We start from the raw sequence: 13,830 nt of genomic DNA, 5'->3' as shown, positions 1-13,830 counted from the left end.
GCTACTGTACCCCAGTGGCGAAATATGCGTGAGCTTATCTGCAATCAGTCTCGGTTTACTTTACAGCATGCGCTGATAGAGGAGTAACCGTCGTTCCCCATTAAATGTTGTCGCAGCTAGCTACTCGCTAGAGCTGTTGCTAAGAGATACAAGAGTCTTCCTTCAAAAGAAAAAAAAACGCTAAATAATTGTTCGGATCCTGTAGTCGTGCTTCAATGCATTCAGGGATACCTTTCAAAGTGACCGGTTTTGTCATCATCTTAAACATCTACTGCAGCAACCTGTCTGTCCGTCACACTAAATTGTCGTGCCTGTCACGCTTTTCCGGACAAATCATTGGATAAAATAATTTAAATATTTCTACTGGCTGCCGAGTGCAGCGAAGGTGGCCTTAATTGGTTAAAACTAGAACGTGTAGTTGACATCAATAAATGCATGTGTTTCCCAGTTTACATATGGGGATTTGCACAAAGCTAATACATTATCCGAAGGCGGCATCGTTCTAATATTTTATACTTTCTCATAATGCATTGATATTTGAGTACTAAACGGAGGGCAGGGTGCTTAGCGTACACGTGTTTCCGAGGACATGGTTTAAGTATACTAAATACTCTGTACTCAGTAGGATCTGCGAGTTACACTGACTAAAATGATAATTTCAATTTTTTTATTGTAAAGATATTAGCATTATTAATAATAAGTTATCTGAGTGGGTTTCTGGTATTGCTAAATCGTACATGTTACATGTACAGCAGTAGCCGGTCGTGTGGGCTTGCCGTAAGAACAAAGCTGTGCTTATAAACGTTGTCACTAGATCCACAAAGATAGATAGTTTAGATTGACGTGGAAAAGAAGTAATATGTGCTGATGCCAACTACTACTGTATTGTTTCCTAAGCGTTTATTTAGACAACAAAATTCTGATACTTCTTAATAGGCAGACGCGTTGCCGACAAGGCGTAGAATAAGGTTTTACATGCAGCGGTAAGATAACAACACAACATGAGAGGTGTAAATTATGGTTATTATAAGTAGGCCCGTAAAGAAACGTTAATCAACTTAGAGCCTAATCTACGTTTAACCATCCTGGAATCATCGTTTAAGTATCAAATAAAAATACCGCCGTCAACAAAAGGCGTCGTGCGACGCATCGTTATATCCAAAGGCTACAGTATAACCATAACAGGCACAGATTGGAGTGTCTTATGACTAATTCTGAATCAGCACAAAATGAACACACTTCAATGCATAAGAAAATGCTACAGCCTGAATATTTTTATTAAATATTCAAACTGTTACACTTTTAATTTTCTTTCAAAGTAGCGAGTTTGGTATGCGAAGTGGTTAATAGTCAGTTTATTACAAGCTTAACCAGGCAGTACAAGCGGGTATTTGATGCAAGCTGGACAGATATTCTTTGCATTGTTGCAATCTAGGTTTCAGAAACGGCCCGTGAAATCGATCACGACGCTAAACTAAATATATTATTTAGCGTTTTTAGACTGAAGTGCAGGTGCTTCTGGGTGGAAGATTAAGGTACAGTGATCGCCAACAACAACAAAGAGACTTTGCCAAGATCACTAGCGTAATCGTTTATGAGCATGGTAAGTATGATGCTAGGGTCTCAGTCTTTTGTACCGGTAGAAATATTTACACGGCTTACTGGGAGCTCAGCAATTTGTAGCAAAAGAAACGCAGATTTATAAAAATAAAGAAGTCGATTTAGGCACATGGGGGACTCAGAGGATTTGGACTAATTATCCCGCCAAAGCGAAGCGAAGGCGGGAAGGCAAAAATCTAGAGTAAAACCTAAATTACCGCCGCGTAGCGGCGGCGCTCGGCTAGTTCTAACCAATAGAAGTCCGCGTCATATTGTCATACAACGCGGTTTTTCTTACAATTAGGGCGTTATACATGTAATCGATTTTTCTATCACTTTACAGCACGCGCAGTAACCTTCGTTCCTATTATATGTTGTCACAACTAGTTACATGTACTAACTTTAGTACCAGAAAAAAACTCTTTAAAACTATAAATCCGCGATAGTGCAGGAGTAGTGTACTTAAGTTGGGCCACAACGAGGCGCAGATTGGCATAAATAAAATATAGATGCTGCAAGAACAGAGATAGCTGTGAAGTCAGAACCACTACAGGGGCACTTTCATTTGAGAATAGAGAACTGTAGTTTTTGGAGCTATCCAACGTCAGAAACTACAGTTCTCTAATAAGTCTTGTGTGCTCTACTCAATCTTTCCATGTGCTTATACGCGCACGCAATAGAGAACTTTCGGTGCCCCTTAAATCGTGCACATTTCATCTTCCGTTTTGGGCGTCGAACTCAACTCAATTGTAAATAACAGGAAATTTGTTTACGAGCCGAAATTCACAATAGAATATAAATAAAAAAGGCAATTTAACCTAGCCCGTTTTGTCAAAGGCTAGCATTTCATTGGCTTAGAACATTTCCACTCGTTCGGACAGAACAAAGAAAAAAAATGATCAAATTGGCGGGGGACAATCGCAAAACGATATTTGTCAGCTACTGAACCGCGTCGCCCCAGAACCTCAGCGGGAGCCCGCAGGCGAAGATCATGCACCGCACCACGTTCATGATGGTTCGGTGCATGCGCTCCGCCTTGCCGTTCCTTGACAGGTCGCGAGCCTCGCTGCGCTGCCTGGTCACGCCCGTTCGCTTGCAGAGCAAGTCCACGTTCTCGTACTCGCCCCCAGAGTGGGTGTGGAGAATGTGGATCTTGCAGTTAAACTCCTTCTCGAAGTAAACGAGGAAGTGCTCGAAGAGCTTGGCCGCGGCGTCCTTGGTACGCGCCAGGAAAACGCGGCAGTAGTTGGACTTGAAGTCGATGAAGTTGATCATGTAGCGGTTGCCCAACCGATCCTTGGGTGTTATCGGCCCCTTCAAGTCGACGCGGATGTCCCACCCACCCTATCGATGGGTGCGTGAGCGCCGGTTTTCTTCTTGGACCGCCGGTTCTTCGTTTGCTTGCCCTCGGCGCACGTGAGGCAATTGACGCGCTTGCAGTCGGTCAGGTGAATGCCCGAGCTCGGGTCCTTGGCAAGCAGCTCCACCGCGTCGTAGTTGAGGTGGGCCAGACGCTTGTGAAAAACCAACAATGTGCCCTGCTGCACGTCTCCCGGCATCTCTGCAGACTCCGTGAGCTTCCGGCTTAAAGCAGCCATGATCACGTCCGATGGCAGCTCGCGCCTCGGCTCCCCCACGGCAGGCACGACCAAGACGTTGCTCCGCATCTCGACGTCAAACGCCACGCGTCCGCTGTTCTTGGCCGCTACGACGCGTCTTCCGGCACGCTGGGTCAGCTCGAAGCCTCGCTTGTCGATCATCCCGTAAGAGATCAGGTTGTGCACCACGCCCTTCGCAAAGTAGACGTTAGTGAGCTCCATCATTTGCTCCTCACCGCACGCTGTGAGACACAGCAGCACCTTGCCGCGCTTAATGATGTGCAGCGGCTCACCGTTGGGTTGCACGCACTCGTCGCTGCACTCCTCCACGTCCTTGAGGATCGACTCATCGTTCACGAGGTGACGACTAGAAACCACTGTCTAGGATCCACAGGTCGGTAGTGTCGCTGATGTGCTCGCCGACGGCCGGCGTGACGGCCAGCGTGATGTCCACTGGTTTATTGAGGTCTGAACCCGCTGCCCGTAGATGTCTGACACGGCCACACTCGTGGCAGCTCCGTGTCCCCTTGCGCTGTTTGGTGTGATCCTTCACCACGTTGACCGTCTCGCGGCCCAGCGACTTCTGCTTGGTCGCGTCGGTCTCCCACGACTGCGCGAAGTGTGCGATCTCCTCGGCGTGCTGCAGGAAATCGGTACGCGACTGGTCCACCTTGGCCATCAACACCGTGCGTAGCTCTGCGGAGGCGTACTGAGCGATGTTGTTCAGAACCAAGTAGTCGGCGCCGCTCCCCGTAGCCTCAGATATGGCCACGAGGTGTATGTAGTGCTCGGGCCACGATCGCTTGGTGTCCTTCGGCGCCGTGAACAGCTTCATGGCTTGGGCGGGCGTAATGTTTGTCTTGAACGCGTCCAACATATGCTCCATGACGTACTGCAATCAGACCACGCGAAGCCGAACGCCGACTGCCCGAGTGCCACCTGCCGCTCGAATCTTCTGCCCCAGTCCAGGAAGTCGGAGCCCAGCCCGACGTACAGCTCCCAACCGTCGAACGGGCGGATCGCAAGCTTCTTTTGACGGGCGTCCGGTTATCGGAGCGCCCAGCCCTGATTCTGCACAGGCTTGGCTTGTGCTTGAGCTGGTACCGGCGCCGCAGGTGGTTGCTGTGCTTCCTGATTAGCCTGAGCGGCGTGCTCCACCGCGAAGAGCCTTTGCAGCTTAGACATGCCCATCTCGTGGACCCCGACATCCGCGTGTCGCAGCCCGAAATACTGCGGGTGGACTGTCGACCGGCGAGAGGACTGCGTCTGCGGCGTGCCGCTCAATGAGTCGATGTGCATCCTCGACCCACGTCCCAGGGCCGACGCGAAGAGGCTCGTGTCCACCATGGACTTCGGGTCTTGCTTGGGCGTCTCAAGGCGCTTCTCGGGCTTCACCTGGGACTCCTATAGCTTGTCCAGCCGGCCGGCGACGCCGCGGAGCAGCCTCAGCAGCTGCGACGCCTCGTCCTGTTCCGTGGTCGCCGCCGCGGCGACATTCTGGTCGCCGTCTTCCCTTGCGCGGGCGTCGGCAGTGCTTTCCGCTCCATCGACGGAGGCGGACCTTGCGCGGTCGGCTCCGTTGGCATTTGGGCTCAAAACCTGCTGAAAGGTAAAGGTGCGTAGTAGGAAGCAGAATGGAAAGTTAAATTAGTGAGTGACCGTTCGGTCGTCTTTCCTTCCTATCCTTACCCACGCACGCCATCCGAGACCTCCAGCTGGTCGGCGCATCCCCTAAAACCTGGCACCAGATTCCTTGAATTTCAACATGTACCTCGCTCGACACTCACGTTGTCAAGCACGACGGCGGCGTCTCCACACGGATGTACTAGCTGTAATGCTTGTTGCCTTCGCTAGTGCGCCACCCGTACTCGTTTTTGCTGGCCAGCCTCCGCGATGATGGGTTAAGCCGCGATGTCACGAAAGGTTCGACCGTCTCGTCAGTAGCCGTGATCTATTTAGCGACGAACGATTTTACAAGAGCCTCCGGGTGCGTCAAACAACCTTCGAGCATCTTTTGACGCTCATCGAAGATCGTATAGTACGTAAAGACACCAATTTCAGATCGAGCGTGACGCCTCGCTCAGCCCTACTCCTGTTTCTTTGCTACGCCGCCCATGTATCTTCTTACTCGGTGCTAAGCGAGAAGTTCGCAGTAGGTGAATCGACGTGTCACTATATCATCAACCGGGTGGCCACAGCACTTTGCGATCTCAACGCAATACGTCTTCCAAGCGATGACGAGCTCATACAGAGTGCATGTAAAAATGAGGTGAAAAGTGGAATTTCGCAGTGTCCCTTGATGATAGGCGGGACTCACATACCAATATTAAAACCGACTGTATCAGGAGGTCGTGTATTACAGCAGAAACGGATACTACAGTTATGTTCTACATGCTGTCGTCGACTCTTGCTTGCGATTCCGAGATATTGTCGTGGGCTGGACAGGATCGGCTAGTGACAGTCGGGCTTTCTCCAACCGTCACCTTGGACGTTGTCTCTCTGGTTGGCTCGGCTCACAGAATACTGTTAATGTCGACACGAGCGACAACAAAGTGGAGAACCTGCCAATATTCATTCTAGGTGACTTAGAATACATAAACTACCATTGTCACTACCTTTGACATGACAACCGTGCTGTCAGATCGAGACATTCGGCGTTGCAACTAATCGCTCAGTGATGCCAGATACGAGAATGCATTTGGGATTCTGAAGGGACGTTTTCGAGTTTTGCTGCGGCCGAACCCGTCTGCGGTGACGAGCTTTGAGAGTGTGACTCGAGTGGTGTACGACTTGTGTCCCCTGCACAACGTTTTGATATACTCAATGGATTTCTGTCGCCCAGCGTTTATTATCTCACTAGACGATAATGCGCGTTTTGATATGGTGCAACCTGTCACCCGCTCCTCGGGAGATCAAATTAAAACCCGCGACATAATATAACGCATGGTCAAGCATAAAGAAAGCAAATATATTTGGATCGCAGCTTACTGTAGGCAGAACAGCTGCTGCAATAGCTTACGGGCCTTTTCTCGCTCTTCTCTATCAGCTTCTCTATCTTGTTGTCGATTTGCCTTCATTGCTTCAAATTCTCTATCCAACTAATCGTGTATTTGCTTCATCATCGACTCCGTTTGGCTTCTGTGGTGCCCAAACGGCTCGCGTAGTCACACCTCATCACCTGAAGGGCGCTGCTTGCGCTTACCACAAACACTGGACGTCTCCTTGGGCGGTGCCGCGCTACCACCCGAATTTTCAGTAGGACTGGCATCAGCGGCCGCACTGTCAGTGTAGTAGGCATCGCTGTTAGTGTAGGAGCTGTCGTTCGCCTCGTGCAGTGGGCCGGAAGCCATTAGAAGTACCGGCTGCGCAACATGGTCAGCGCCAAAGAGCGAGTCGAGCGTCTTGAACACATTTTCAGACAAGTCAGTGACACGACCGTCGACCTTATTTGCTAGCTTGACTTCACGTTTCTCTTTTTTGCTAAGGTCGAACCAGCTGGGCCGTCCCGCTGATCCGACTTGGCGGTTGTTATTGAAGACCATGATAAAGCGATATGACGCTCACAGGCTATCCTTTGTATTGAGAACGGTCTTCTCGGTACGAGCGTGTTCATCAACTGCTGACTTGTTCAGAGCGTATATGCGCTGGTTGAGTGCTTGCGAGAACTCTCCGTTCTCTCTTGGCTCATTAGCTACGTCTCGCCACCTCTGTATAAGTGCATCGATCTCGCCGTGGTCCCAGTTCTTGCTACGTATGGTCGCCATCGTTGACATGGTTTGTTTTTTTAGGATTTACTCCCCTCGCCCAGAAAACGAGGGAGGTCTGACCTTCGTCTTTTCTGAAAAAAATAATCGCTACGCGGTGAGTAAAAACGAGTCAAGTTTTGCGACTTTACCAGGAAACCAGTGACCGAGGACTCAGTGCGAAGGGCTCCATTGTGGTCAAATATTGCCACAGGATAGCCTTCGACAAGAACACAAAAGGGGTTGCGTTGTGCAACTCCCAGCAATGTATGTGGATCTCAGTCTGAGCGTGACCTTTGCTTAACAAACCAGCATGAAGGAAATTTTACGAGTTCATTAGGTGCTTAAGCTGGCAAAACCGCAGGCGTTTTAGATATGGTGAGAGAAACAATCAAATGCTGAATTCAGTAGGTATGCCGGGGAGCTTTAGGACACCTCAAGATCGCATCGGACGGAGCTTTAATACATCTTACTTGCTCTTACGCGACGGTCAGATAAATGTTTTTGTCTGGACGAGTGCGAAATCGGGTCGCCGCGTACATTTTGAACCGCGCCCCGACCAACTCCAATCCAGGGCGTGCGTCACCGCTGAAAGAACTGACGGGCAAGACACCACCGCTCGGCGAGATCGTGGTGTTCGGGTCGCCGTGCACTGTGTACCGGGACCCACGCAAAAAGAACTTCGCGCAGCGCGCACAGACGGCTATGATTGTGAGCATCGGCGAGGAGACCTTGCCCAAAGACCACGTGGTGGTCACGACGCAGCACGTCAAGAACATTGAGACGCTCTCGACAAGAAGCAGAACCTTCAGGTGCTGCATCTGTACCTTCAGGCTGGCGAGACGCTCGAGCGCGACGAGCCGGCGGACAACGGAGCTCAAGAGCCGGAGGCTGGGGTCCCAAACGCGAAGGACAAGAAGAAGAAGTCTTGGTCGCGCGAGCGCCACGTGACGCGCTCCGTAGCCAAGAACGCCGGAGTCACGGCGAGCGAGACCGCGCAGTCACAGGAGGCTACGAGCAACGTCGTGATCAGCGTGGTCGAGTACGACCCGAAGTCGTACCAGGAGGCAATGCGCAGCAAGCACAAAGACAAGTGGCTCGCTGCGATGGCTGACGAGCTACACGCGCTCGAGGGCAACGGCGTATGGCGCATCGTGCGCAAGCCCGAGGGCTGCCGTGTGCTAAATACCAAGTGGGTCTTCAAGACCAAAGTAGACGTGGAGGGCGCCATCGAGCGACTGAAGGCGCGCCTCGTCGCCTGCGGGAACGAACAACAGTTCGGGATCGACTACAGCGTGACATTCTCTGCTGTCATCGAGATGAGCAGCGTGAAGCTATTCTTCGTGCTCGCCAGGAAGTGGCGCGTCCCCGCGAAGCACGGCGACGCGCCGAACGCCTACGTGAAGGCGGGGAAGGAGCCTGAGCTGGATATATACAAGCGCATCCCGCGCGGAATGGTGGTCCCGAAGGAGCTGAGGTGCTTACTTGGCGTGTCCAGCGACAACGAGCTGGTGCCGGAGCTGAAGAAGACGGTGTACGGCCTCAAGCAAGCGGGACGCCTCTGGAATCAGCTCCTTCGCCAGACGCTAACGGACATCGGCTTCTCGCAGAGTCTAACGGACATGTGCGTCTACTATAGATCCTGCGAAGGCACGCAGCAGAAGCCTTCTTCAGCGAGATCAGCATGCTCGCGATCAAGGACTCGGGCCCCGCCAACAAGTTCCTGGGCATGAGCGTGGTCTATGACGAGAAGGCGGGCTATGATCTGGACCAAGAGCTTGCGATCAAGGAGATGCTGCGCGAGCACGGTATGTCGTCCGTGCACGGCGTGCGCACGCCCATTGGGACGGAGTCCAACAACGTCGGCGAGACCGCGGACGTACTGCTGCCTCTCACTGGTGGCGACAACGAAATTACGATCCGCAAGTTTTAATCCCTCGTGGGCAGCCTCATGTGGGTGGCGCGGTGCACGCGCCCCGACATCGCGTACGCAGTCCACAAGGTGTCACGCCGCACACACATCCCCACGATGTCGGACTGGAAACTTGGGAAGCGGATCGCGCGATATCTCGCGGGCTCGATGACCTTGCGGCTGAGCATGAAGGACAAATTCCCGTTGGAGGAGCCGCTGAAAGCTGTTGCGTACAGCGACGCGGACGTCGCTGCCGACAAGTCCGACAGGAAGTCCGTCACGGGCGGACTGCTCTCTGTCGACGGGATGCCCGTGTCCTGGATCTGCCGAAAACAAACTGGAGTCAGCCTCTCCACCATGGAGGCGGAGTATACGGCAGCGTCGGTGATGGCCACCGAGTTGCCGGGGATGCGCGAGTTGCTCGGTGATCTGGGCGTCGCGTTGAGCAGCTTGAAGTCGGTGCGTGTCGACAACCAGGCTGCGCTCAAGCAGCTCGACGGCGAAGGATCATCCTCCAAGGCCAAGCACATCGACGTCAGAATGAAGTTCGTGAGCTCCTACACGAAGAATGGAGTGCTGGAGCCTGCAAACCTGCAGAGTGAGGAGATGCCTGCGGACGTCCTCATCAAGGCTCTGGAGGCGCCAAGACTGGCGGAGTTGCGGACAGTCGTCGGCCTGCACTAAGGAGTGCAGCAGACCAACGCTAGCGGCGAGGAGGAGTGTTGACATTCAAGGAATCTGGCACCAGGATTCAGGGGATGCGCCGACCAGCTGGAGGTCTCGGATGGCGTGCGTGGGTAAGGATAGGAAGGATAGACGACCGAACGGTCACTCACTAATTTAACTTTCCATTCTGCTTCCTACTATGCAACTTTACCTTTCAACAGTACCAACGCGATAAAGCAATTTTCTGCCCATTCTCATTGGGCTGTTCTTGCGTGTGTGTATGACCGCTGTCTTTCCCCATGTACCGTACAAGATATAATAGTATTCTGTTGGATTTCCAGATTCAGTGCGAACGGCGCTGAGGCTGCGTTTTCTGAAGTAATCCAGGGAACCAGTAAACGAGGACTCACCCCAATACCTCCGCAAAATAGCCGTCGACTATTATTTTTTAGCTTTTGTCGGGCCAGTGCGAGCAAAATCAGCAAAAATCTGAGTGAAAATAACCTTGTCGTGCTTTTTGAGTGTGGATGCTCTAAACGTTATTCTTATATTATATCTATTCTGACTTTCGAAGTTAGAAAATCTTGAATAAACATGCAAAGGCTAATACATTTCGGTGGCCAGCCGTGGGCATTGGCTGCAGGCGCATCCTGGGCAGATATCGCTCAAGTAGACATGCGAGTTGGCGTTTGGTGTAGGTAGGGATGCGTGTTCTGCTTTAACAACAGGCAAACGAAGCAAACATGATCTAGATTGCCTCGGGTAGTGATTTTTCCCAGGCACTAGACCTTGTGCCGCTTTGGCCACCGGCATTTTCACAGACAGCAACGGTTCTACACAGTTTTGATCACTGTAAGCGCGGAGGAAAGCGTAGACAGCGATGGCCCTGATGAGGCTGCAGCGAGCGCACAGCACGCTCCATCGATGGCACGTAGCTCTCCCATCGGACATCTTGTACCTGCAAAAGGTATTATCACATTTCTACGAAATCAAATTTATTCCAAATCTGTTTCGTTAAATTTGCAATTCTGACGATTTTATTCCGCTCCATGTTTCACACGAAACAACCCCTAAGGTAAAATGCCAGTTTAAGTCATTTGGATCAGTTTAAGGCGCACCAATAGCAGTCGTAGATGCATCTGATTGGTTATTTTTAGAGCGGCGCTCGCCTCCACGAATACCTGTCAGTTTTTATCTGGCTTCCAACCATGAAGTGTCGCACAACGTATAGCAGCAAGAAGAAGATGAAATTGGTGAGGTCTATTCGCGAGGGAGGCAACATTGAAGCTATTGGCGAGGAGAGCGGTGTTCCAGCTCGAAACTTGTTCCGGTGGGCTGGAGAGGACGTTAATTGGCGTGAGAACGGGAATAATGGCCCGTACACCTTCAGCAAACGGCGCGGACCTGATCCCACTCTGCCCAAGGAAGCCGAAAAAAGTATTCCAACGGCACACACTTACTGCAGCCATTGGATACTGCCGTTTTTTCTTCGTTCAAAAATACGCTCCAAGATCTTATTGATGCTAATATTCGAGCTAACGGGATTAATACTATCAGCAAGGAAAAGGCTCTTCAAATGGCCGCACTAGCGTGGACAAGTTGCAATTTCAACAGCAATATCTCATCTGGATTTCAGAGCTGCGGCATTTTTCCGTTAAATCTTGTAAAAATGCACGAGAAGCTACTCAATTTCCAACACAACGGAGTTTCCGCTATCGTCAAAAAGGCTTCTTGGCTGCGATACAAGGAGACAGTACAGCACGATATCTTGCTTCTGCCTGGTCGCCAACAAAAGCAGAGTAGGAAAAGAAAAACCAAAACAGTGGCTGGTAGATTGCTAACGCGTGAGATGCTTCAGCAACCTGACCAGCCCTCCCAACGAAACGAGCCGAAGCGAACAAGAAAATCGCAGAGAGACAGAATTTCTACAAAAACGACAGCGAGTGGTATGCACCGCCAGGACCAGGAGCTTCATCAAAAGCAATACCACGATCACAGCCACGAGAACGAGCACAAACACGAAGAGGAACAAGGCATGGAGAGCGAATTGGTGCTAGTGCAGCAGCAGTCAGAAGTTGCTAGCAGTGATACGGTTCTGTTCGAGGTGATCTTCTAAATACTCCGGATTTTAATACACCATCTATTTTGATCCAAGTCAAGGTTATAATTTTACGTGGGTTCTTATCGGAATTTACAGAAATTCAACAGTACGTGCACGGTCGTACATAAAAGTCTCTTGTCCATACTCAAGTCAAGTTTAAAATTGTCTTAAACTGGCACACGACGAAAAAAGATGGTAATTTCAAACCGCCTCTGATGGCCGAATAGTACTCAATTAATGTGTTGCGCTTAACAATAAGAAAGACGAGATTCTGATAATTCCAGTCGTGGTTGTTATATTCTCATCTTCAATGTCCGTTGAAAATTATGAGCTTTTAAAGTTGGTCATCTGTCACTGACTTAAACTGGTATTTTACCTTAAGTCTTGTTGTCCACGAAATTAAGCGATAGAAAACGTGATAAGCCTCTCAGTTATACACGCAGCATACACTAATGGCCGTATAGTAGTTAGTCACACGTATACATCAACAGGAACCAGCACGTTTACCAAATTAGCTCGGTCTGGCGGAGCTCGACACGCCATCCTCACACTCCCACATCGGGATCCGCAGCATTGTTCCAAATTGACGAAACGTACGTTGCACTGCTCTGCATCACTGGGAGTGGTGCATCATTCAATAGCTTGCGCAACTTGCACAACTCCGTTGATCCAAGCGGCTTCGTCAACATGTCTGCACGCATATCTGTCGTAGCACAGTAGCGGATATTGAAGTCTCCTCGCTCATAGAGAAAACTTAATTTGTGATACTTATAGTCAACGCCTTTAATGCTGTAGTTTTCTTTCGTCAATTTGATCAATTTAATCGCCAGTCGATTGTCTTGACACTGGAAATTTATCAGCTCTTCGCAAAAATTATGGGTCCACAAAATCGGTACTGGACATTCTGCGGCAGCTATCTGCGCAGCACGGCATGTGTCGTCTTGGGTGATCGACTAGTTATGTCTCTTGTTACATCCATTTAGCTGAAATACAAAAGCTGTGATCGATCTTCATCACCCTTTTCACTTCCAAGATCAGCGTCAGCGAACGCTGGAAAGCATTGATTCGGACTTGTAGATTTCTTCCGCAAAAGGACATTGTCACGGTGCCTTAAAAATAGCGTAACACTCGTTTTGTTATCACAAAATGCCCCTTCGTGTATTTGCTTAAGTACTTCCCCAGTATCCGCATAGCATTAGCTAGCTCGGGTCGGGTCGGGCACCTTGTACCCGATACTAAAGGCTTCCCACTAGCTCGCGGTAGGGTATGTTTGGGTCATTTACTAGGGTTCTGGCTCACAATCTTCCATTTCGAAGCGTTTCAGCACTCTATCGGTGAAGAATCTCTGTGACATCAACAAAGCTTGACCTGGTACGTACAAGATCTCCTTGTGCAGCAGATCCGTTACAGGACCTAAATTCTTAGCGTGAATCTTCGCTCGAAGTTCTTCCAAAACTAACTCCTCATCAGTGCCGGCGATGACCAAGTCATCTTCGTATACTTTCCATGGAGTGTACATATGTCGCCATCCATCTTAGCCCGTCGAGGACTTAGCGATCTGAGGTATTTACTGAGTGTTCTGTACCATACCAATGGCAGCTGCTTTGATCCCCTCAGTAGCTTACAGACACGGCCAGAGCCGTCATCAAATTACGCAGGCCTTTCCATATAAATATCGACGCCGTCGATTGGTCCATTCAGAAACGCTGTAACGAAGTCAACGTGGCGGCACAAAATCCTGCGAAAAGCAGTATGGAGTATCGCTTTTTGAGCAACAACCGGAGTGTAAGTGTCCCAACGGTCAGCTTCAAAGCGCTGCTGACATCCCTTAGTTAGGATCCTGACTCCATGACGAGCGAAGTTTCCACGTGCGTCACGCCTTTCACAAAAGCCCATATACTCGTCGCATTTTTTCCTTTGGTTCTCTCAACCAAAACTCATTAGTTATTCCTCATCAGATCTCCGTATTCTTCCTTCAGCGCTTTAGCCACTTCTCTGCATCAGGAGCAGCCAAGACTTCGCTTTAAATTTCGACTCCATGGTCGAGCTAACCGCGTCAATCATTAAACTTAATGGAACCTCAATATTATAGTCTCGGTAGCGATAGTTTGACCAGCGAATACTTGTAGAGCGCATAAAGGACTCTGGCGGGTTATCTTGTTCCATACCGTAAAATTCCAACTGTCGGACCGGGTTCCAACCTGATACCGG

General features: G+C 50.2%; 1 protein-coding gene across 1 annotated transcript; it reads left to right on the top strand.

Annotated features, from left to right (window-relative positions):
* Positions 1–10,398: 10,398 nt before the first annotated feature.
* PITG_16821 (uncharacterized protein) lies at positions 10,399–11,670 on the top strand (the record flags this gene model as incomplete). The annotated part of the gene is made up of 3 exons (XM_002897220.1): positions 10,399–10,485; positions 10,676–10,848; positions 11,076–11,670. 3 exons carry the CDS (start codon positions 10,399–10,401, stop codon positions 11,632–11,634), a joined length of 819 nt encoding a protein of 272 aa, XP_002897266.1.
* Between the last annotated feature and the right edge of the window lie 2,160 nt (positions 11,671–13,830).

This window comes from Phytophthora infestans, genomic scaffold, assembly GCF_000142945.1.
Source record: "Phytophthora infestans T30-4 supercont1.46 genomic scaffold, whole genome shotgun sequence".
In the NCBI taxonomy this organism is placed as follows: domain Eukaryota; phylum Oomycota; class Peronosporomycetes; order Peronosporales; family Peronosporaceae; genus Phytophthora; species Phytophthora infestans.
This window is presented reverse-complemented; position numbering and strand designations above follow the sequence as displayed.